The 24,745-nt window shown below is 42.1% G+C and overlaps 1 protein-coding gene across 1 annotated transcript; it reads right to left on the bottom strand.

Moving 5' to 3' along the window:
* Nucleotides 1-7: 7 nt before the first annotated feature.
* Nucleotides 8-23,729, bottom strand: FAM180A (family with sequence similarity 180 member A). Its single transcript, XM_041398695.1, has 3 exons — nt 23,492-23,729; nt 2,214-2,314; nt 8-1,912 (listed from the first exon to the last, which is right to left on the bottom strand). Exons 1-3 carry the CDS (start codon nt 23,565-23,567, stop codon nt 1,571-1,573), a joined length of 519 nt encoding a protein of 172 aa, XP_041254629.1. The 5' UTR covers nt 23,568-23,729; the 3' UTR covers nt 8-1,570.
* Nucleotides 23,730-24,745: the final 1,016 nt, after the last annotated feature.

The raw sequence follows: 24,745 nt of genomic DNA, 5'->3' as shown, positions 1-24,745 counted from the left end.
AATCCTTGAAGTACCCCTGTTAAGGGACACAGAAGAATTAATTCTTTTTGCTCAAGTGATGCAAAAACAGTTAAACATGATACAGAACTTGGGCTGGAATACTTAGGTCTGTTTTAGTCTTGGGGATTTGTGATTTGGACCTGCATCTTAATATATTATGCAATAGAAAAATAGAGAATGATGATACGAAAGGATGAAATATATGTTCAGCTATTTTCCCATGGTCTAAAAGCAGAAGCACCTCTAATATCAATAGAAAAACAGAGTTTGTATCTCCTGTGCACAAACATTATGGGTTTGATTTAGAAGAGTCTGGATTTTTGATAGCTAGTCATCCTTCTGACAAAATAGATCTCCATTTTCTGTCTCTTTTCCGTTCATGACTTTTTTGGGAGTTCATTATAATTGGTTGCAGTACTTCTACAGTTTTTCCTTTGCTAGTCCCAAATTCATAATTCGCACCACTGAATTGGTAAATAGCCTTTTCTGCCAAGTGGTCAGATGCAATTGTTCACCGACTGAACAATTTGGGATTGTTCTACGTACTCAGCACTCATGTGCACACACATGCATGAACATAGACACACACACACAAACACAAGGATACTGAAATGAATATACAACTTACTGTTAAAAAAAAGAGCCACAGTGCCAAATTCAGCACCAGGTATGTTTTAATGCACCTTCCTCCCTTGCCTCAGTGGGATTGTAGAGAATAGGTTTAGATGACCTATGTTCAAGCAACAGAACCAGGAAAAATGTGTCATTATTGAATTAAATAGGGCTTTTGTCTTGCCTTGGATTCCACTGAGGACAAATACATGTTCTTTAAAAAAAAAAAAAAAAACAAACACACAAAAAACAAGCAGCAGAAGCAAAGTCATGTGCAAATAATGAAATAATCACTGCAGACTGTTTGGGAGGACAGCTCCAGGAAGAGGGGAATACGTTCACAGGCATTGTTTGCTGCTGGTCTTCACAATGCCCTTTGTCTTCTGAAAATGTTATTGCAATTAAAAACTGGCTCAGCCAATGAAGTGAATCAGAGGGTGTTTATTTATGAGAACATTTGGAATGGATAATATGTGGCATAATTTCTGAAGGCTGATAGTTATGAAACCTCTTCCTTTTACAGCAGGCCTTCATCTCTGTGTAATATCCTCTTACTGGCCAGCCAAAACATGAACTTGTTTCCCCAGCTAGGAAAGCAGCACTTACACAGCAGCATGTGAGCATAAGCACAGTATATTTATGTATTGCTTATAGGAAACCCAAAGAATGAATCAAGGGTTTGCCTGAAACAAGGGTCTGTCTGGGTGTGCACCAAACTGCCTTCTTTTCCTGTCAGAGAACGTGCCTCCAACCAGCACAAAAACCGAATTCTCAGGACTGAAGAGGTTTTTCACCATTTAGCATGGAACGAGAAAGCAGGCTCCACAAGAGGGAGCCAGAAAACGAACAATCTTTCACGAAGCAGGCTATTAAACTCTTTACAGAATAAAGTGGTGGGCGTGCTACGAGGTGTCGTTCCCCAACCAGAGCAGGTGGCTGAGCTGCTGCTCCCCTTCCACTAAGAGGGTTGTTTGTTGTATGGGAGCATCAAGTCGTTCTTCAGGGCTTTGTAGAGACCGACAAAGGACTCAGCCCAAGTGTCTTTCTGGTGCCCCTGGGACTGAGCAGCTCTGTAGGCTGTGTAGACCATGGTCAGCACTGTCCTTTCAAAATCTTCCTTCTTGAGGACCCTCGGGTAGGAAGACAGCCTGCTGCTCAGCCTGCGGATCTCTGTGATGCTCTTAGGGATAATCTCGTTGCAGATGGTGTCAAACTCAGCAGCCTTCCTCAGGGAAGCCAGCTCCTCATCTTTGATGGAGATCCTCTGACCTTTGTCGATGTCAAGCTCAGCTAAAAGAAACTGGTACAAAATCAGAACACAGAAAGCTATTTATTTTCTCCAAGAGACTCTAGACAGAGTGCATGTGAATTAACAACATGTTCTTGGGTCTTTAATTTTTGTCAAATGGAGACAGTTGCACTGTCTGGAGCTGGGGAAGAACAGAAAGTTGCTATGTGTTCTCACCTTTCTGGTGCACTATCACATAGCCACGGGTTTACTGCTGGGATGAATAAAAATGACACAAAGCCAGATAATGGGTAACCCAATTATGGGCAGTATCCCCAGTTTTAGTTAAGGCTTAAGGTATCATATACTGAACCTCATAAAGCAGGACCACATCTTCCAGCGAGTTTTGTAACACTGGATTCAGGAAGGCAGCTGAGGACCTCTTGAATCTCTGAGCAGCTGGGAAAAGCACAGCTGGAAAACAGCAATGGGAAAAGAGAGGTTCCATAAGGTGCCAAACGCTGACAAGAAGCAGCACTTTTCAACAATAGAATCAAGTAAAAAAATGCCTCTTGCGAAGTCTTACTGTACAGTATGGTCTTTGACTGTAAATTAAATGTCTGGCAGGGATTGCTTTGACCCTGATCTACCAAGGATGGAGGTTATCTGGATCCATAGGGTGCCTGACACAGGGTGCTTTGTTATCCAAGCCTGGGACTCTGAGTTGCACCACCAGAGGTGAAAGGAATAATTGCAGCATTAACATTGTCTGAAATACAGGCTCTTTTCTTGGATCTGGAAGGGGAAATCAGTACTGATACTCAACAAAAAAGACTTTATTTGGTCCGTTCTTCTACTGTCATGCTTCTGAGAGTCTACATTTCTCCTGGTTTCAATTGCCTAAAAGTTGATCTCTCCTTATTTATTAGAGACAGATCCTCCAGAGAGTAACCAGCTCGTCTGTCCTGGGCATTTACACTTGGAAGGAGTGACTCACCCAGATGTCTGTGTCACTTCACTGAGCCTGTTACCAGCTTAGACGAGGCAGCTACATCCAGTGAGGTGAATCCCAGCTTAGTGTGACTTTAATACTTTGCAGTGTAATAACTGGAACAAAATAGAGCCTGCTACCATCAGGTATCTGTTCACCACTGTGAAGCGCACTACAGATGTTGTCTCAGGGAAATGAGACAGGAAACATATGTACAGCCCCTGAACTCAGCACCCCAGTGAAGTAGAGCATTTCTGGAATCAGTGACCTGGACAGTCCAGGGTATAGAAAACATCTGATGCTGTTTTAGAGAAGACCTAAATGCTTTGAGTTATTAACCAAGTTACAAACCATCCATGTACTGTTAAAAAGTCTAAATTACTTTCAGAGCAAAAAGGGAAAAACTCTGTTTAATGTTTTATTTGTATATTATTTGTATATAATTTCGATTTTGATGGTTGGGTAATCATAATTTGAATTTGTTGGATTTTTTTCTACCATTCAGGAATAGGAAGGTTTTACTTTTTTAACTTGTGCTTATGTGACTGTTGGTATGTTTCCCATAAATTTCACTTCTCAACTTTAACTGTTTGCCAATAGATAAATTTGGAAACCAGTCTAAGAAAAAAAGGAAACAAATCCCCCAAATTTTGACAGGCATTATGATTCCCCTGTCAAAATTAAGACTTTTTAGAGCTATGAGTAACACGTAGTAGAACATGGACCTTACTTTGAATTTTTTGGAAGGTTTCAACCTGCCCTTCCTCTACCAGATTTTTTCCCATGAAACATTTTTACTAAATCAATTTTGTCTGGTTTTGCCAAAGTTCTTGTGATGGATTTTGCACGCTGCCTGTAAAAAACCTGAACATCATTTTAAGACCTGCCCTTCCTCTACCAGAAAAAGAAAAAGAAAAAAAAAAAAGAAAAGAAAAGAAAAGAAAAAAAAAAAGGCTGGAGCAACTGTAATTATTTTATGGAAAAGTTGTCCCAGCTCTCTGACTACATGGTTTATCAGACAATTTGCCTCTTTGGGGTTACCCAAGCAGATCATATATAGGCAGTTTCTTCCACACTTGGTACCCTAAATGCAGCCCAGCTTCCTGCACCATTGGCAACTGCTGACTTTGTTATAGTTTGGCTTGTTAATGATATTTAAATTCTAGCAAAGCAAGAAGAGAGAAACCAGAGCCTCAGGACCTTTATTATCCTGCATATGGAAAATGAATCATGATAATGCTAGGTATGAAGCAATTCATACTTGATGATACAAAGGGTATTTTGGCCTTAAATTATCTAGGGAAAAGGTAAAATATTTTGTTAAATTACAATAAACATACTGCAGTTAGATAGTGCAGTTAGGATGGGTTTCAGGCATAGCTGCTCCATCCCTGATGTTTCCCTCTCTTGCTCAGAGCTTTGCTGAGGCGCACTGGAGCTACTCCATTTTTTGCTCTTGACAATTCAAGGATGCAACTGAGTGCATGTGAAGCACTCCAAACTTCAGCACTAATTGCTGAGTAATTAAAACTTTTATTACTGGGCAATTAAAACTCTAATTACTTAGCAGCTGGCAGAAATCCAGTCCATAATGATGACTATTCATTTTTATACCTTTTAGCTTTTAGATGCCCTTTTGGTGAAAACAGCCTCAGAGCATGGAGTACCTCTACATCTGCAGATGGTTCACATCTCAAATATCCCCTGAGCCATGGGAAAAGTGTCTGTGGCATCTTCAGTGCTGTCATGCTTCTTGTCATCACACTGATTGCTTTTAAGCTTCAGTCCAAGCACAGATTCCCACCACGGAGCTGAGCTGGGAGCCACCAGCTTCAGCCCATCACCACTCACCCAGAAAAGCCTCAGCAAAGGATTCACACAAAAATGAATGCCATGCTATTGACTCAGTACTGGCCCACTTGCTGAGTCACAAGTAACACCTCAGAAAGAAGAAGGGTTTGTTAGGAGATTCAAAGGGACAAGGGCTTGGGCAGCTCTGTCGTGAGAAGGGATTTTTATGCATATCAGAAGCATGCCAGCCTCTGTATCACTGACTCGCTCGACTCATTATCTCATTCCCGAAACATATTAAAGTTTATTACAGTTCTTAGAGACTCAGAAAGTCTTTCAGAGCTCGTTTGTATTTGTCATGGTTATCTGATTTTCCTGATCTGCATTTTATTCAGTCCTCCCTTTCTCCATCTTCCTGCTCAGCAGTCAAATCCTTCCACCGTCACTCCCTCCATAGTCCTCCCCATGAATTCATGAGTTCCTACAAGTCTGTATGAACACTTGGAGCAAGCACTCTGATTTTCATTTTACTGACTTAACATGTGTCAGCTAAGTACAAAAGCTGAGATACAGAAAGATTTTCAGTCAGTTTCTGCATTTGATGATTGCAAATTCCACTTGAAGCTTTTTTGCTGACTTTTACTTCTTCCTGCATTTACTTCCGTCTCTGACATGAGTTGCCTGGGGACATCAAAGAACAGTAGAAGAGTTTATAACTCTTTACTAATTTCTTTGCCAAGAGACTTCTCTATAAAGCCATCAAGCAACTGGAGATGAAGAGTTATGTGCGTGATTTTATGTTCATATTGGAGGCAATTCATTTCAATGGCAGTAGCCATGAACATCTAAGCAGCAGAGATCCCGTATTAGTATTGGCAGTGAAAGCCCAGTCTAGTGATCTTTGAAGTTGGTGGAGAGTCTCCAATTGATTTACTGTTTTTATTTCTCTTACAAATGTGTTGAGACATCTCCAATGTAGATATGGGTGCTTCTGTCCTAAGGGTTGGTCCGTCATATGACAAAAAACTTATGATTTGTAGAGACAAGTTAGGAAAAATAAGCTTTTCATTGTCCTTACTGAAAACATTTTCTATTATGTATCTATATATAACTGCCATGCTCATCCTCTTCCAAATCCCTTCTCCAGAGGGGCCTTGGGAGTTCTGCCTTGCTGCCTGCTCAGAGCTCAGGGCTAGAGGTGGATCAGAGAGAGCAGCATATCTGAGCACAGCCACCCCCTCCAGGCCTCCCTGCCTGGCCCTGCACGGCCTCATCCTGTGCCTGGAGTGCCCCACTGCCTCTGCCTGGAGACTGCAGGCAGCCCACACATCTCCTGCTAAGGGGTGGTGAAACGTGCCCTTCAAAACTGGCACAGAAATCTCCATTTTCTCCATGCTGCAGGAGCCTATCCAGTCCCCTACTGCTCTGTTGATTCAATTCCACTCTCCTTCAAGACTACCCAGGCTCTTAAAAAAAAAAAAAAAAAAAAAAAAAAAAAAAAAAAAAAAAGCCATGTTTGCCAACTCATTGACCTGCTTCTAACCACTTAGCTAAAGCATCTTTATGGCTTAAACAAAACATCACATTTGAGGCTGACAATAGCCTCATTTTAAAGATGTTTTCATCTCTCTTAAGAGATTCTGCCAGAATCTTCTGCACTTCATTAGCTGTGTGGTAAATATTTGTGATACTTTCCCAGGTTTTCCCTGCGGTTTGATTGGTGAGGGTACAGATGTTTAGTTTTGCTTTCCAGTTCATGCATCTGTTCATTATTTCCCAGATGCTTCCTGTGATGTGTTTGCTCAATAAGCACAGAGCATAGCTGCAGGAGTTCTGTTATTTGTGCATCATCATTGCCCTTTTCTTCCCCTATGAAAAGGTATGAAGCACAATTTGGGACTGGTGCAGACCATTGCCCCAAAGCAAGTACAGTTCCCCGGAGTTCTAGGGCATGAACAGTTTAATTGGGATTATGACTCAGAAGGAATGATTTTGATTGCCATCAGAGGCATGGAAAATATTTATCTCATTGCTTCAGAAGGACACCTTTCATGAAGGACAGGAGGAGCAGAGGAACAAGGATTTGATTTGAAGGATTTGATTCTTCAAGATGGATTCAAGTTTTTGCCAAAGAAAAAAACCTCAGCACTGCCATAAAGTGATTGTATAGGCAGATACATTAGCCATTATAACTAATGCCATGCAAAAAATAGTGAGTGGTCCAGGCTGACTGAATCTATTTTGTTGCAGACTGCTGGGCAGTTCCTAGAAGCTGTTGTTTTGGATTTTAAGGCAAATGCCTGACATGCTCACAAGAGGATTCTTTATTGTGTGGGTGACTGCACACTGGAGCAGATTGTCCAGAGGGGTCTTAGAATCTCCTGCACTGGAGATATTTAAAATTGTCTGAACACAATCCCATGCCATGTGCTCTGGCATGACCCTGCTTGAGCAGAGAGGTGGGCCCAGGGGATCCACTGTGGTCCCTCCCAACCTGGCCCATTCTTTCTGGATGATTCTATAACTGTGTGTGGGAAGCAAAGGTTTGAACTCTCCTTGCCAGGCTGTGCAGAAGAGAAGAGGACATGAGTGTCAAAGTTTGCATACTTTTGAAAAAAGCTTTTGTTTCGTGCTTTTCTTTGATAAACTTACTTCTGAGAGCTTGCACACAGACCAGAAGTATCTTTTATACATAAAGAATTTTATTTCTGTCTAATGACACTTTGGTGGGTCCATGCTGAGTTTCTTCACTGCTGGAGTAACAATTCACTATTCCCTATTTGCTGCCTCAGGCTAACAGGGAAATACCCTTGAAAATACCTTGAAAATTGTACCCTTCACCATTCTGCAGTGGTGTCAAAAGCTTCACTTATACCAGGGTTGGGGGATGTTAACCTGTGACAGGTGTGTCAGGCAGTGGAAGTGGTAATGTAAATCACAAAAAGGGCAGGATTATTAAAATATTAATGTGTTTTATGCATTTTATTCCTTGTCCTGTGCTTGGCTCATCCCCAGCAGGATGCATCTTCACCACTTGCAAGATGTTTGCACTCTCCTGGGCCAGCAGCTGTTGCCAGGGTAGAACATGAGATTTGGCTACACTCCCTCACTTCTTGCTTTTCTGTATCAAAACTGCTATATTAGAAATCATTGAACACTTTGTCCTAGTGCAGGAGAAATTGACAGACTGGGGATTTGAAGGAAGAATAAGGGGAATAAAATAGGGAGAAACACATACAAAATCTTAGAAAGACAAGGAAAAAATGCTGCAGCGCTACAGTTTAGCATCTGAAACTTCTGGACTTGTGTTTGGATTTGCAGTTATTGACATAAGTAGCTTCTATGATAACAAGTGCAATGCAAAGACTTTTATCCAACTTTGATACATTTAAATCTCCATCATTGGGGGATTAAATCCCAATGCTCCTTAGGAGAACACAGCAGGGAGATGGAGAAAACATTTTAATTGCAAAACAACATGAATTAGCACATGTTTAAAAGCAGCTACCAAGAGAATGTGCCTCTTTTTGCCCTCAGTTCATTTCCTTGCTATCTTAGCTCCTAAGGCTAAACTTTATTCATAACTGTTGACTAAAAGTGAGAATAGACATTAGCATCACATTTAGTTATTAAGAAACAAAATGGTTAAAGGAAAAGCTTTGTCTTGAAAAGTGTTGTTAATAAGGATGTAGAAAGTAGATCTCCCTACAGTTGGCAACAGGCAATACTGTTCTTAAGAAAAAAAAAAACAAAACCACTTTAAAACAATTAAAATTAATAGCAGATTGTATTTAATTCCATACTGCAATGTATTAACAGTTTTTTTCAAAGTAAGTTAGATTTTACTAATTTATCTCCTTTTAAAGAAACAAACACATTCTGAAAGGGTGTCTCAGTTGCATAAAACTGAACCCATTTCTACATAAGACTTCTGCCCTTCATAAATGACCTGAGATGTGTGAAATTAGATTAATGTGCAACAGAATTCCCTTTAAAAAACTAGAGTGGAAATAGCCTGTCTAGCTACTTGGCACAAGTTAGAAATGGAAAGGTGTATTAGAAAGACCAAAAAGCCATTATGCTTGCAGAAATGGATATTGCTAGAGAAGAAAATGGTTCGCCTGAGCCTGTGTTTGTGAGAGGTGGAGGATATTTACATTCATGACTTAAGTGAAATGGTTTCAAAGATATCACGAGCACCAACCAACTAAAATGGTCTGAGAATTTATTCCCTCATATGGTATTTCCATTATGCAGCATTTTCATCTGTTCCCAGGCTGAAACAATGTATACTATGTTATTTATTCTTCCCTTGGTGTGATAAGGAGGGGTCCCCACCTGGAATTATTTATGCTCATAAGAAAACATTCCAGTCAGCCATGAGAGGCCTTTAATATGCTGGAGTAAAGTCTCTGCAGAAGGTGTGAAGAGAAAAAATGCACCCAGAGAAACTGAAGGAAAGAAGAAGTGAAATATATTGTTTTCTTATCTGTCAGTTTGCTGCTATATCAGAACAAACTGGAATAGACTATGGCAAAAACTGTGTAAGTGAAGGGCAGAAATAAAAGAAAGAAATATCAACCCTGCTCCACAGGTTTAACTCATACGCAATAAATAATTGTGGTAACACAGTTAATTTCAGGCAGAGTTGGGAAATGGACCAGTACTTTATGTTCCTGTATTCATTGCAGAGCCACCTCTCCTTCCCTGCCTGTGTTGCTCACAATGGTTCTGATCCAAGGGAAAAATACCAAGCAGACTTAATTAGACATATTTGTGAAATAGTTTCCTATTTCACATTTCCTATAAATTAACAGGCAAAGGGATATAATGATGTTCCAATCTACTTCCATTTCTCCCAGAAGGGAGGGAGGGAGGGAGGGAGGGAGGGAAGGAAGGAAGGAAGGAAGGAAGGGAAGGAAGGAAGGAAGGAAGGAAGGAAGGAAGGAAGGAAGGAAGGAATACAGCAGGGTGTTTGTGTTTGGTGCTGAGCTGTGGGGAAACACCCAAGGAGCAGAATGAAGCAGCTGCCTCTGCTGTTGAGCAGTGGAAAGAGAGCAAAGGAAACCAGAGCTCTGCTTCACGGGAAAAGACAGAACTACAGAAGCATCAAGGACTTCCTGCATGGTGCTATTGCTACTCTGGAAGGAAAGCCCTTGAACACAAAATCACACTCACCGGATCTATGCCCTTTTTATATCAACATCGAAGAGCCCAAAGAGGTGGGCTTAAGCCTTGCACCACCTCCCAGGTATGCATTTCCTCAGAGCTGAGTCACTGGGCACCCAGAAAAGGTATTCGCTCAGTAGCTAAGAATGGCTGGGTTTCCTTTGTGTCTTGGCAGGCAGAGGTGGCAGATTGGCCAGGGTTTTTCTGAGCCTGACCTAATGGAGCTGTAGCTGCAAGGGGACGCTCCTCCCCGGTGCTCCCACCTTCTCCCTTGGTGCCACAAAAAACACTGCTTTGTGTGGCCACACAGGCAGCTAAGCCAGGAATCTCCCTGGTTGTCAATGAAGAGAAAAAGCAAAGAAAAAAAACAGTGCTAGTTTTTAGCTGTCTCACTTCACAACACATCTGCTACACCAGCAGCATTTCTATGTGTGAGAAACTCCCAGTGCAGTTGTGCCTAACTGCTATTGGTGTAGCTGGTGATGATTCAAGTCCTCAGATGACCTAAGGATGGAAATCAGCCCTGGGAGGAAAAGCAGAAGCCCTTCCTCATGCCTTCACACCCTTGATCAAACCACCAGATGGATAAGATCCTTTTTTTGTTGATGATGGCCACCTCAACGAGGGTAGCCATTGCTCCTGCTAGAGAGGGTTGGCTGCAGGACCATCAGCTGCCAAACTCTTCTCCCCCTTCTATGCTTACACCCCACTGAGCTTTTAACAGAGGAAATTCAACTGGCAGAAACAATATGCAAAAATTTTTCCCAGACTGGATAAAGAGAAAAGAATCAAAGGTCCAGTTTGAACTACAGACCTAACAGGGAGTAGTATGAAATTTTTTTCATGGTCACATGACAACTCAGAAATGCCAGGGACCCTGGAATTATTCACTTAAGCCACCTGTGAACGGTTTCAACTGGCAAATAAATTCAAGTGTCTGACAGTGGGTCTAGGAGCAGTCCCTGATCTGATTGCCAACTATTATTATTTTACTCATGTATGAACTGCTCACATACATGAAACAACAAGGTACTCCTCATCCTCACTAAGTATGAACATCACAGCTCAGAATTGAGGAGAAATAAACATTAGATTGACCATATCTTCTCACTCCAATTGGAAACAACCAGAAATGCCTTCCCTTTTTCTTCAGATCCCCATCCAAATTGAAATAAATTGTTAGGAAGTGAATACATAAATACCAGTTTTCTGCTTCCTCAGCTCTTCAAAAGCAGGGAAACCCCAGCTGCCTTTCCAGCTGTTCATTGAGCTCCAAATGTCAGTGCACCTGCTGGGGTTTTCTTAATGACATGAATATGTGCTGGAGGATAAAGAGAATAAATCAGCCTTGCCCAGAAAACAAAAAGAATAGGGGTACTGGGTCCTTTTTGTAAAAAAAAAAAAAGTGTTATTTTTTGGAGACAATGCCTTTTCAAATCATTGTATGATTTCTAGTAGTGTCAATAAAGATAAGAACTCCGAGAAAGGGACTCAAGATTTGAAGATGGATTTAGGTTTGTCTCTGAAATGAACTGCTACCACTGCTTTGTAACATAAGCAGAGCATGAAGGATGGAAAGCTGGGCTGTGTCCCTGGTGAGAGTCAGGGCAAACACATGTTTCTCCTGGAGAGGTGAGTGAGGATCAGCACAGGAAGACATCTGTTCTGTCAAGTGCACCTGTGTGCATGTCTGGGCCCCCTTAATGTCTGCATCTCTGTTGAAATAATATTGAAATATTAGTGAAGCTCAAATATAATCCTCCACTAAAACTGATCAGTGGATTTCAATGTGTGCAGATGTGATGTTGGGCAAAGGCAGTCTTTGTGATATTGCCATAAACATTGCACAGGAATATAAAGGATGAATGCAAAATGGGTTGGGTTTATAGCTGCATTCTCCATTTCACAAACACACATATGGGATTTCCATTTTACAAAGCTGACATTTTTCCAGTCTTCATTGTTACCCCAAACTAAAACCTGTCTATTCCTATTCCTATTTCCTCCTAAAACCTGTTTCGAGATCTTTCAGGTTTCAAGATCTGCTGAAATAAAGCTGAGACTGATGTACAACTGGATTCACCATGAAATACAGAAAGCTTTGCTAAAACTTGGAATGTTGCAAATTGTTAAAGGCTGCTGAACACTGTGGGTGAGATCCTCAGATGACCTGAGCTGGCACCACCCGCTCTGCGATGCTGCTCTCCTGGCAGCCAGGCCACAGAGAAGCCTGTGCTGTGAAAGACATACTTGGCATCACAGAGGAGACAAGAACGGTAGAGTCAGGGTTACAGAATTCTTACAGCCAACAGGATAACCCAAATATCCTGTTTCCGGAGGAGAGAGACCTGAAAGGCACAAAATGCTGACAGCTGTGCCTGAAGTTGATGGAAATTCAAAACCTTTCTCAACCTCTTTCGCTGTTGCAGTCCCTGTCCCTACCGGTGCCATCTCCCAGTGGCTCCTTGCCAATTTGTCACATATATTTGATTCAGTGCTCTTCTTCCTTAATGTACACCCTCTTCTGGAGCCATTTGAGCTGAACTTGTAAAATAGATTTTGGCTTATGGGAAAATAATGGAAGTAAGTGTTTAAGGAAAAAATGACCTCATCTTCTAAATTTAGGATGAATAAATTTAGAGAAAGGGAGGAAGGCCTGATTTCCATGAAACCTTTTAGCATGCTGCTGACTGAAACCAGCTGGGAGTCAGTTCCTTGGTTTAACTCCTCTGTGTGTGAGGACTGTGTGTGAAGGCATTGTTACTGTCGAGAAGCACTTTAATTAAGATGCTGTGATACTCATCGTAAATCTCATCCTGTTGTTTTTTCCATTTGGGCTTTCTCCTTGCTAGCTCAAAGACTCTGAAGCTTGCATAATGAAATGAGCTTGCTTATTATTGCTCATTTCAAGGTCTTGCTGGTGTGTGGGTTACATCCTGCTAGAGAAAAATCTTTTGGTCCATCTGCTGTCTGTTTCTTTGGCCTACAGAATCACTCCTTGCCAAAGCTGATTTCAGCATGTGATATATCTGCATGACAGATCTTCCTCAGCTTTTTAGTGATGGTGACCTCCCAGGTAAGCTTATAGACACTACCTGGTTATGAATACGTGATTGATACACATCTTACATCATCTTCATATGATTTACTTTTGTCAAGTTAGGGTAATCATTGTCTGAGATGCTGGAACACAGAGGTCATTTGCAGGAGTAGACTGACATTTAGTATGGCCACAAAATAAGGCAGGGACTACTTGTCTCCTTATTTACAATTATAAATGCTAGCCCCAGTAATCTTTAAGTTCTACTTTAACCTCTGAGTGCCAAGAATTAAGGATGGATGAAGGAGAATGAAAACTAGCTTGTCATGGCTGAGCTCCTTGGATTAGTAGCTGTTAACCACTGCAGTGGGTTACAGAGACAGGCTGCCATGAGCATGCTTGTTTGTTGTGAAAGGAACGCTCAGAAGGTGATTTATAACTTTGCCTGAATAATACATGTGTTAATTTGTCAGCAAAAGCACCCATAGGGAAATGCACTGGGCTTTGGAAACAGATGGAAATGCAATGGGAAGGACTGGCACTCTTCCACCTCAGTGGGCAGACATCCAGGGGGTGATGACCTCCAGCCTCAGGTCCAGCAGAGGATATATCATATCGTGGTTGGTAGCACGAATTCAACCAGGAGGGAAAAGCTCCTGGGGGAACATCACAAGTGGGTGTAAAAAGCCAGCTATGCATGACACACATTTCCATCTTTGATCATGAAAATAGAAAGGGGGTATTTAAGACATGTGACAAGTTGGTTACACTGCTAAATTTGTGCAAGTAGAAACTGAGCTCTCTGCCTTGATGGTGATATTTTACTTCAGAGTCCCTCTATGCTCCTTTGGAGGATCTAAGTACAGATGTTTTTCAGCTCTGGCATTCACTTTGGCTGGAGCACACTGGCTGTGAGCAGCATGCACAGGGAGTGGGGCTGACAGAGCTGGGTGCGTGATGGATTGATGGGCTATGGCACATGCAGTTAGTCATTCAGGGCTTGAAGGGTATCCAGAAATTCACAGCAAGTGTCCAGCAGCCTGCTCCCAAAATACAGCTTCTGGCTAGAAAAGCAGCATCTTTCTAGGGAAATACAATTTGTTATGGTATCCCTAACACTTAGGTATTTACCAGGCAGATTCTTCAAAACCAGACTTCATCAGCTGAAGCCCACAGCACTCCCCTGCTGTGAACATGGAAAATGCAGCACCATGGCAACACTACTCCCCAGCCTGCATGACTGCCCCATCTCTCTCAGTCCCTCTGCTAAACATATCCTGCTCTCTGCCTTCCTGCAGGATTCCCTCCATCCCTATAATGCAGCAGTGCCCAGGCCTCAGCCAAGTGGCTGCTGTCTTCCCTCAGAACAGCAGGATGGTTTTAGGGAGAGATCAGATGCTGTGAAACATGTGCCCATTCATTTCACCCTCACTTTTCCCACATGTTCTGTGTGTCAACAGGGCCATATCATCATCATCATCATTAGCATCATCATCATCATCATCATCCTCCTCTCCTGCTGGAGAGCCCAACAGGGCAGACATACAGTGTCCCCTGCCACTTGGGCCTAACTGGGGCTGGTAGATCTAATTTTTGCTGATTGCATCTGATTCCTGCTGTGGGATAGCCCAGTGAGGAAAAATCTTTGGATACTCTTATATCCTCATTCCTTTGTGAGGACCCAACTGAACTTTATGTTTGCTAAGTACAAGTCAAGGTAGGACAGCCCCTTTGAGTTCTGTTTATTAAAAACCTGGCAGTATAAAGCAGCAGAACAAGTAGTGTATACATTTTTATCATTAGACTATTACCTTCCAAAACTTTCTGCCAAACTGGCATGGTAGTCTAGGAAAACAGAAGTTGCTGCAACTATGAAAAATAGGTGGTTTCACTCAACACATGCTGTACTATATTAGGAGGTCCACAAGTAGTGTTTAACTGGAAATGGAGTTTGTTCAGTGCCAAGCCATGAATAATTGCATAAATAAAAATTAAGCATGTTTTAAATGTCTTTTATTTTAAAAAAGGGCTTAAAACATGAACACTTCTCTGAGACATAAAATCTGTGCTTAATAAATAAATTCAATAAACACTTTGTGTTTCTTCAGAGCCAAGCATAAACAAAAAAGTAATGTCATGGCTGTGAGCATTATGAAAACCAGGGAGGAAACGGAGGGCTTTCAAAACTTGATCCATCCCTCCAGGGACTGATAGGGAACTACAAGGACTTGTGTAGTTGTGGTGCTGTTTCTTATGACTGATGTCAATGGGAAATGTTGTAGCTCCACAGTCCTGTAAAACTGCAAGATTCCTGCAGCTTCTGTGGAATAAAAAGAGGCTGTTTATTGGGCAATGGCAAGAGTCTTTTTGCCTACATACTGTAGAAGATCAGAGGGAGGGGTTAAAAAAAGTGAAGCAATCCTGACACACTGATGATTCAGTAGCAGTAACTTTAATTTTTATACTGTGACTAGAGGTCAATTGCCCAGACTGGAAGCTCTCAGTATCCTGGTAGGATGAGACCCTGTTGGGGACTAGAAGTAAACTTGAGTCCTGCTTACAAGAGAAAAAGGCAGAGCCAGCCCCAAAGGAAAGCAACCATTCCAAGAGCCTGGGAGGCAGATGGGTGAGATGGAGACCAGCTGTGCCAGGTGGGCATCTGCTGAAGTGTGGGTTCAAGTGAGGATGCATACCATGCTGACAAAGGAGACAATGCTACTCTAATCTTGATGTGGTGCACTTTAATATTTCCCATCCACATTTATACATTTTCTCTCTCTTTGCACCTTTCCTTTATCTTCATTTTTCCTCTCCTTTACACCATTTTCATTTTTATCTCCACCCTTTTCTTTCTCAGCATATCTGTCCTTTGTCTCTGTCTCCCTCTTTGTGGCTCAAATGATCCCTGCCAGATTGGAAAGTCTCTGCTCTTCCCAAGACAGAGAAGAGATCAGAAACATCAAGGTAATTTTTGTGGCACACCACCACCTGCCAAATGGATGGAGATTATTAAATCCCGATGTTCTGGCTTGCAGCAGACATGCACATCCAGTCCAGTGCAGTTTGCTCTCTTTACAATTAGGCAGAACCTGTCTGAAGTGTTCTGCTTCCCCTGTGTCCTGCTGGGGTGACAGGGGCCAGGCAGGTGTCACAGAAGACCCTGTAAGTTTGAGTCACCAACGTGAGACTGAAGCACAGCATTGTCCTTCCACTGTCCCATTTCCTCCCAAATAACCTCTGAGCACTCAACAGCTTATTTTTCCCTTTCTCAGCATCTTTTTTCAGCTACCCACCTGGCTCCTCCTGAGCAGAGGGAGACTCAGTGGTTTGGAGCCTGGCTCCTGGCTGGTGACCTGCTTCCCTGTGGCCAGGGAGGAATTTCCAGAGGACCAGCGGTATGTAGGCTGCTCTCAGGGGAACTGAGGGGCTGCCAAACCTAACCAGCAAACTGGTCCAGGAAAGGCCTCACATATGCTTTCACCAGAGGAAAGGAATGTTTGTGGAAACTGGGAGTAGTGGAGCTTTTTTAACTTTGCTTCTCTTCTCCTCCCACTCTCAGCCTCCAGCCCGACACTGAGCCTGTGGTGTAACAAGCACTGTGACAGGAGAGAAGTGCAGACAGGCTATTGCTGCAGCCTGGAGCACCTCAGGGAGGGGAAAGGGGGTTACTGGCTGAGGACTGGTCACTGAGTAGGCATGGGAACACCACAGCCTGAGCTGCAGATCTGAGATGGTTTAATGTTTCTGAATGAGCAAGCATGCTGTAGGGGATATATCATAAAGCTGCCACTGCAATTCCCAAATTAAACAGGATTTGGGTGTAACGAGAGTCAGGCACAACAACAGACACATACAGGATCCTTGCATTGACTTTCTTCCCTTCCAGTTAGGGGGGAAACCCCAGAGAGAACAGTCCCCTTGGGGTTTTTGGTTTGTGTTAAATAACAAGTGTCATTTGCAGTTTATTCTCAAGTTGCTTTTTTTTTTTTTTTCATTTTAATGATGCTTTGATACATTTCCCCCTCTGCTTGCCAGCATCGCTCTCTGTACAGCTGATCCTGCATCACCTTCCCCCATGCCACTGCCATTTTGCTGAAAAACCCTTTAAATAACAAATACCTGATTTGGGCTGGAAGATTTTTAAAAAGCAAGGAAAAAAATTTTCAGATAATAAATTGTGGTGTCACTCCTGAGAGCAGAAAAAACTACTGTTGACTTTTGTCATGCTGGTTTGCACATTGAAGTGCTTTTAAAGTTAAAGCAAGGGCCAGGTTTGTACCCTTCAAACCCAGACACACAGCTCCCTGTTTTGCTGCAGCCAGGTCCATGTACCCAGTTGGTTTCTCTGCATCTTGGATGGACTCAGCTCCCTTCAGCAGAGCCACTGGGCTGCAGGGAGATTCACAGAGCCCTGGCTGTGCCTGGGGCAATCACCAGTTTCTCCTCCTGGGCTTGTCCTGTGGGTCCTGCCCTGCCTTGAACCGGGCACAGGCACTGCTGCAGAGCTAATTGCTGCCCCACTCAGTAGTTCTTTACCTCAGCAATTTACATCTTGCCTGTCACCAGCAGAATAGTCAGAGCCTCCGCAGCCTGATGATGTTCATTAAGGCCTGCTGACTTCCCTTTTAATTCGATTGTACCATTCAGTGCTTCTGACAGGATTCCCTTCTGCGTGAGAAGTCATTACACTCCTGCTGAATTTGGCATGATTTACCCCAGGAAAACAAGAAAAAGCACTTTATGCTTCAGAAGCAGAATTAAAAAATAAAATAACCACAGCTATTAACAATACACAGGACTAAATACACACACAGCCATCCTGGGGCAAGGTATTTAATGACTCTGTGCCTCACAACAAAAAAGGATGCTAATATTTCCTCTCCTTAATTACACTGAAAGTTCTCTGGAGAAGGACAGATACTTTTTTTTTCTGTGTGTTGCATAATGCCAGGTACCACTGAGGTGTCTGGGCCCAGCATTTAAGGTAACCAGGAGGGGACTCAGTGTTTTACAATCTTTGCACGAGTTGTTTCCTTCATCACAGAGCTGCCTCACCTCTGGAAGAGAGCACTGCCTGGTGAACAGGCACTAAGAGCAGTGAGATGGTTGTTAGGGGTGAGGTGAAGGGAGCTATTTCCAGGTGAAAGTGGAAGGAGGGGCTTAAAGGGAAGGAGGTGCTTCCCAGATGAGCTTTGCTGGGGCAGGAGGACCTTTATGCAAACTGATCCAGATCCCAGGACAGCTCCATCCCTGGAACTGGGGCAAATGGATATGACACTACAGCATGCAGGGATTCTGGAAAGATGACAAAAGTGGCAGCAAATGTCTAACTGATTTGGCAGTCCTCAGTACTGGGATGGAACTGGGATCACCAGGAAGATTCTACAGGTGCCACTTTCAGCAAATAGATCTCATTTGGTCTAGGACATATCAAAGAGAAAACAGCTTTACTTCTGTGTCTTCCTCTTGTTGTTTACTCAGGTTTCCTCAAAATTGTCTAGTTCCTGTCTCTTTTTATCTTTTACTGTGTGAGCAGTAAGCTTTAGCCATTTTTTGGCTGCTTCCTGTGGTGAATAAAGTCTCAGAATCACTTGGATCCTTCCTTCCTAACAGCACGACTGCTTTTAAAGAGTACAAAATCCATCTGTGATCTAAACTAAAATGTGACAACTTCCATAATCTATCATCCGTCTGATCTCATCAGAGTTTAGCATCTTTGCCTTAGAAGAGATTGGAAATTTTGATTTATTTTTTTTTAAGCATCCTTTGCATGTCTTTCAGGTTCAGGTACCCACTGTGAATTCTGATTCAGGGATCATCCTCCATGCAGGTTAAATTAATTAAGTCTGGCCCTAAAGGAGCATTTGGGGAATCAGAACACTCTAGAATAGATTTTGATTATAGTCATAGCCCTGCCTTACTGGATATTTATACTACCATGGTTAAAATCCATTCAGAGACTGTGATATTCCAGCTACCTTTGCAACACCAAGCAGCTTTACTAATAACTAATCCCTCTCCAGACCTTTTTTAGGAGATGCCTTCATCTCCTCACAGACAGAGTTGCAATATTTGATGCAGAAATAATTTGCATCAGGGGATTCCAGCCCACAAACATGCATTCCCAGGAACTGGTCAGACTCACGGAACAAACTCTGGGTAGGTGGGAAAAACCTCTGCAGGAGATCAATCGCCTTTTGTAGCTCCAGTGAGGTTGTTGGAATGGGCCCAACAAGCAGGGAAGTTGGGGCAATTGAGGCAGTCTTCCAAGTGATCACATGAGAGCCAGAGGAAAGGGAAATATTGCATTTTCCTTATAAGAAGTAATGTTCTTTTCACATCCAGGCTTAGACAAAGTTGGTGCTGTTCCTTAGCACTTCATCTCTTTATTTGCACTGCACATTTTAAGAATTGGATATCAAAGTCTTTATATAAATTAATAGAAATTTATAGAAATTAAAAGAAGTTGGATAGATGTTCCAATTTAAAAATTTCTGGTAGCTGGACCAGCTGATATAACCTCTTTTTATGCTTGGACCAGATCTCTGGAAACCTTGTCACATATCAAATAACACAGACCATAACCTGGTTTACTGAAGGACCCCTTGGTACCTAAATGTGTACGTGTTTGACCATTTTTATTGCAATTACAGGCTGTGTTCAGGCCACATTCCCTTTGCTCATGCTCTCCAAGCCAAAAGATTCACCCAAGAGTTACTGCTGGTGGTGGAATCCAGAAGCTGCTCAAGCAGGGAGTGCCTGGCTGTAGGGATGCAATATGAGATGCAGCAGGGAAGAGAGGGAAATACGATGAAGAGGAATGGGGATAAAGGGCATTCTCTAAGTTCTGGGACACTCGATCTTTGCACACACAGCAGAGATCACCAGTAACCAAATGACCACTGAGATTAGAACATATTAAACAGTGCTTCCTTACAAAAGTACTGACTGGCTTTCTAGCAACAGCCAGTCTCTCTTTCTCTTCTACACAGTCTTCCCTCTCCTGGCACTGGAGAGCTACCAGCCTGCTCAGTCCACAAGCAGAAGTAGCAGTCTAAAGTTGTTCAGGCAGCAGCTGCTCCACCAAACCCACAAACTGAGCTCCCACCACACCAGAGCAAATACTGAGAGTCTGCAATGTCATGGGGAAATTAAAGAGGATGGACCTTCTGTTCTTTCAAGCAATTCCTTCTGCAGAAAACCTTTAAGGAGAGCAGACTGTTCCCCTGGTGCTCTCAAACAGTCATTTCACTTTCACCAGCCACCAGAGACTGGGTAGAAAATAATGCACATGGACCAGATAGATCTGATGGGACTGTAGTGATGCTTTCGAGGTCTGGAAGGAGCAGCACAAAAACTCCCCAAAAGCATGAGACCTCTGTGGTGTTGATATATCATTTTGACACTGATGGGTGAAAAGCATTCCACCTTATTTTGTGTCTTTCAACATTTCCTTTTCCAGCCTCCACGGAGGGGTGAATTCACCCTTGCAGCTTCTTCTGCACTGTCCAAAACCCACAACCATAAGAAATCTTACCCTGCAAGGATGCTACTGTTTGTGTGTCCCATTTATTAGAATCAGGCAGCATTTACAGCAAATAAACTCTTACCAGCTGAGATGTGCTAGTAAGGATTGCCTTAGGGTTTCTCCTCAGGGAACAGACAACTCTTGTAATGCTCATAATGCTGGCTTCTGCTCTCCAGTGGATTGGTACTTCTCAAAGTTTGATGGAAGCAACCAGCAAGCAGTGACACTGGTTGCCATAGCTGCATGGAAGGGGTTTTTTTGCTTATTCTTGTTGTTTGTTCCTTGGTTTCTTCAGAAGAAATGTCTCTTAAAATCTGGAATTCTTATTTGGAACTTGAAGAATTTATATAACTTCACCTCTGCCATTGCATTGGGAATAATACTTAGTCAGTAGAGACTTCTAATTTCCTTTTTTCTTTACGTTTTTTCCCTAGACAGGAGGTTCACAAAATCTGAGAGGATACTTCCATGAAGCTAAGCCTAAAAAAGGCTCAAGGAAACTTGAGGTGATGACAAGAAAATTATTTCATCATCATTCAGGATCTTTTCTTTGTTATTTTAAACACACCCATCCTAGGGAGTAAGTTTTGCCTGTGACTTCTGGACCCATGTCCACAGCTCAGTCAAGGCAGGCTGAGAAGTGTGTGTGAGATTTTTAATGCAAAAGGCTGAGACAGTTTAAAAAGAAAAAGGAATGAATAAAGCCCTCTGTTTTCCTGCCAGAAATGCTTTTTTTTAAATTTTTTTATTTTTTTTTTCCCCCCACTCATTGATGCTTCCAAGCAAAGGGAAAAGGGAGTTGGGAGTTCCCAGTCAGCACAAGTGTGTTCATCTTTTCACATGTCCGAGTTCTCCTTAAGCCAAAGCTTGAATGACTGGTTACAAGGGCTGGGGATCCTAGGCTGCCCCAGTGCTTCCCATGGAAAAATGGTCAAAGCCAGACATTGTTGTATACAATATTGACTGCTCATTTCTACTGCAAACAACAATTGCTGGCAATTAAAGCAAGACCTTTGCCCTACTGTTTTGTAAACAATCTGGATGACAAGTCAACATGGAGATGATACACAGATCTGTCTTTCATTTCCCTCAGACCAGATGCTGATCTGTATTTGCCTTTTCACTGCAAAACTCAAATCAGGACTCAGATAAGACTTAAATGACTGAAGTTTAACCTAAACAAGGCTCAGTTGTCATTTATGGAGGGAGGGAGGGAAGAGCTCTGAGTGTGCAGCAGAATATGTCATTGCTCAGTACTCAAATTTCATTCCAGGTTTCTAAGCAATTCAAAAATTAAGACAGTGCTTGGACCCTCTCAAGGTACTGCAGATTTGGTTGGGTTGACACACAGTACAAGGGAGTGGAGGTTCACTGAAGCAGTTATTGCTGAAGGAGTCGTGCCTCTAAAACATCTTTAGAGCAGAATAGTCCCAGTAGATGTGGAAAAGAAATCTGTTTTCCTCCTCAGAAAATGCCTACACACACTATTTGTGACAACTGAACTCCTTATCACAACAGGGAATGAATCTTCTCTTCCCTCTGAAGTCTCCAAAGCTTCCAGCTTGAAAAAAAATCTGCTTTCCCAAAAGGCACAACAGAGTTCTGATGTTTTTCTTTAAATATTCATGGTGATTAAAATTGAACTTTAATAGTTGCATGAATTCCTTTTAGGGTTGTGATGTTGTTTAATTAAAATAAGTGTGTTAGCAAAAGTGAAGGACATCCTTAAAGTGAATAGTGATTATTACATGAAATTGAACTCCTTTTTCTTATTTTTTTTTCCGATTTCTTAGGCAATGTGACATCATTCTTCCAAAGGGTGGGGCTGTGGGTTTTTTAAAATTAATATATAAAGATATAGTTCTGATTTTCTCACATTTTTGTGTCACCCCTGGAACAACAAATTCTTACCTACAGAATTACAGGATCTTATGACAAATATTGGTGCTATTTCCAGTCTTATACCAGAGAGAAAAGCAAGGTACACGCAGGTACAATGACTCATGCAATATCAGCCAAGAGTCTGATGAAAAAAGAAAAGTTTGTGGAAAGAACCTGCATGGTGAGTCCCAGGTCAAAGCCCTGCCAGTAAGCTCACACTAACAGGGATTTTTGAAAGGAATAATTAAGCATTGTAAGGAAAAATTAAGCAGCCTGAGCTGGACTCTGTAGCTCTTCATTAGTTCCCTCAACCATTCCCTCTCCTACAAAATTGAAATCAAAACCAAACCCAAATGTCAGACTGGAATGGTACCAGCTACAATGAGGAGACTGGAGTAGGGAGGGAGGCATTTAAATGCTCTATTTTTTTTAGCAGACTCTGGTTCCTTTAAATGTCTGTGAATCTCAATATCAGAACCAAAGAAATCTTTCAGGAGGTGTTTCCTTTCTCCACTTCCAGCAGCTCCTGAACCAGTGCCAAATACCAGAGGAGAGAATAAAACCAAAAAAGGGAAAGGACATCATCACTAGCTTTGAAGCAAGCATCTCCTATGCCATCCAATAGTCCTCAAACATTCCATATGCTGCTGTCACACTTTAAATATTACAAATATGGCACGACTGTGTATTGTCACATTGGCAGCTGAAGCCTGATAACACACCAGGTCACTTCCTCTGTGCTACCTGTGCTCCTCTGCCAGGGTAGGGCAGCAGCATTCCCAGGCACCTTGCACCATCTAGGCATTCTTTGCTTTACTATTGCCAGGTATCTTCCTGCTAGAGCAGATTATGTCACCTGTGACTGCACAGGCTTTCACTTTAAGGTTTCATAAGCTATTTTTTTTCTGTTAATGCAGGAGAAAAATTAGAAAGAAGAAGGGGAAAAGTGCAAGAATGTAATTCTGGTTCTTGGGCTATTTTATATATTTTTGTTATAATAGAATACATATATAATTTTACCTTTTTGCACTTATTCATGTGTATTTTTTATTTATCTATATACTTTTAGCTGACCTGTTTAACGGAGAAAAAAATTCCAGAGTTGGAGGGGAAAAATATAATTGTGTATATACGTATATATATATATATATATATATATATACATACACACATGTATAATGCAACATAATTTGAGACCAAATCTACAACTGAAATTTTTCTCTTAAATAGTTTTGCAGGTTGAAATCTTACCTCTGCTCCATCTGTGGGTCACAGTGGCATCAGCACTGTAATAGAACAGCAGCAGCACCAGAGTCTTCCAAAACATCCTTCTCTTTAAAATGCGTATGTCTAGCTGTACAGTAGCTTTTTTTATTTTCCCAGCTCCTTTCTTTTCAGGAATAAATAATGGCTTTTCCTCTCCCCCTCCCCCTTTGCAGAAGAACCTGCCTGTTCTTCTGAGTAGAGCTGAAGTCAGCGCACAGCTCCTCTCCCAAACCAAGTCTCCTCGGGATCAGGAAACTTACTTTCACAGACAGACTTTGTTTTTATCCACATCTGGAATGACTCATAGTGCATGTGAGTTTGCTGGCAGCTGGGTGAATAAATATCATTACATTTTTGTAGTTGAGTTTCATTTGTTATATGGGCCAGTTGGAATTTATTTTCGTCCAATAAACAGCCACAAGTAACTTCATTAAAAGAGACTGTGGAATTGTAGCTACGCCTCTGTAACACAGGGGGCTACACACTAACTAACCCCTGTCCGAGGCAAATCCCTCCCCTGGAATGATGGACAGATGCCCTCAGACACTGCAGTCAGGGAGTGGGGACATGAGCTCTGCAAGAACATTTTGCTACTGTGATTCATATAATCACTCCTTTATTAAGAACACACCATGCTGCCTTTAGATTTCAGTTCTAGGCAAGACAAGTCCTGGCCTTTTCCTCCATTTGGCCAGTATGGATAACAGAAAGGTCCAAATCTATAACTGGCACTCCTCAATGGAACTTTGAGGAACATTAAACAACCCTAAGGACAGTCTACATTAGCCAGGCTGAATGTCTCCACATTCAGCTGAGAAAAAGAAAGGCTGAAGCTGAGAAAAATAAAAGGCTACTGATAGATATCTCCGGGCTGATGCTGGGGCCGAGGAACACAGCCCTGGGAGAGTCTATCCCAGACTGACTCAGCATGGAGGAGGCTGCAGGTATCTACTGTCCCTGACACAGCTTCAGCAGCAGCAGCATCATGGGGTGTATTTTGGGAATACAGCACCAAAATAACAGCAGGCTGATGTGTGTTGGAACAAACTGATGAAAAATAGGAAAACAAGGAGTATTTACAAACCCAAGGGATAGGGGATACGCCATTTGGTACCTATAAGTGATTAATCTAATTCTCTTTTTTTATGGTTGAGAGTAAACCAGTAACAAATCCACAGACATCCATGAATTTATACTGGTGTAAAACTGGCACACAAGAAAGGAGACTGCAGCTCAGAA

The sequence above is a fragment of the Onychostruthus taczanowskii genome, unplaced genomic scaffold (genome assembly GCF_017590055.1).
Source record: "Onychostruthus taczanowskii isolate IOZ18803 unplaced genomic scaffold, ASM1759005v1 scaffold15, whole genome shotgun sequence".
NCBI classification, from domain to species: domain Eukaryota; kingdom Metazoa; phylum Chordata; class Aves; order Passeriformes; family Passeridae; genus Onychostruthus; species Onychostruthus taczanowskii.
The sequence above is the reverse complement of the archived record's forward strand: the minus strand, read 5'-3'. Positions and strand labels throughout refer to the sequence as shown.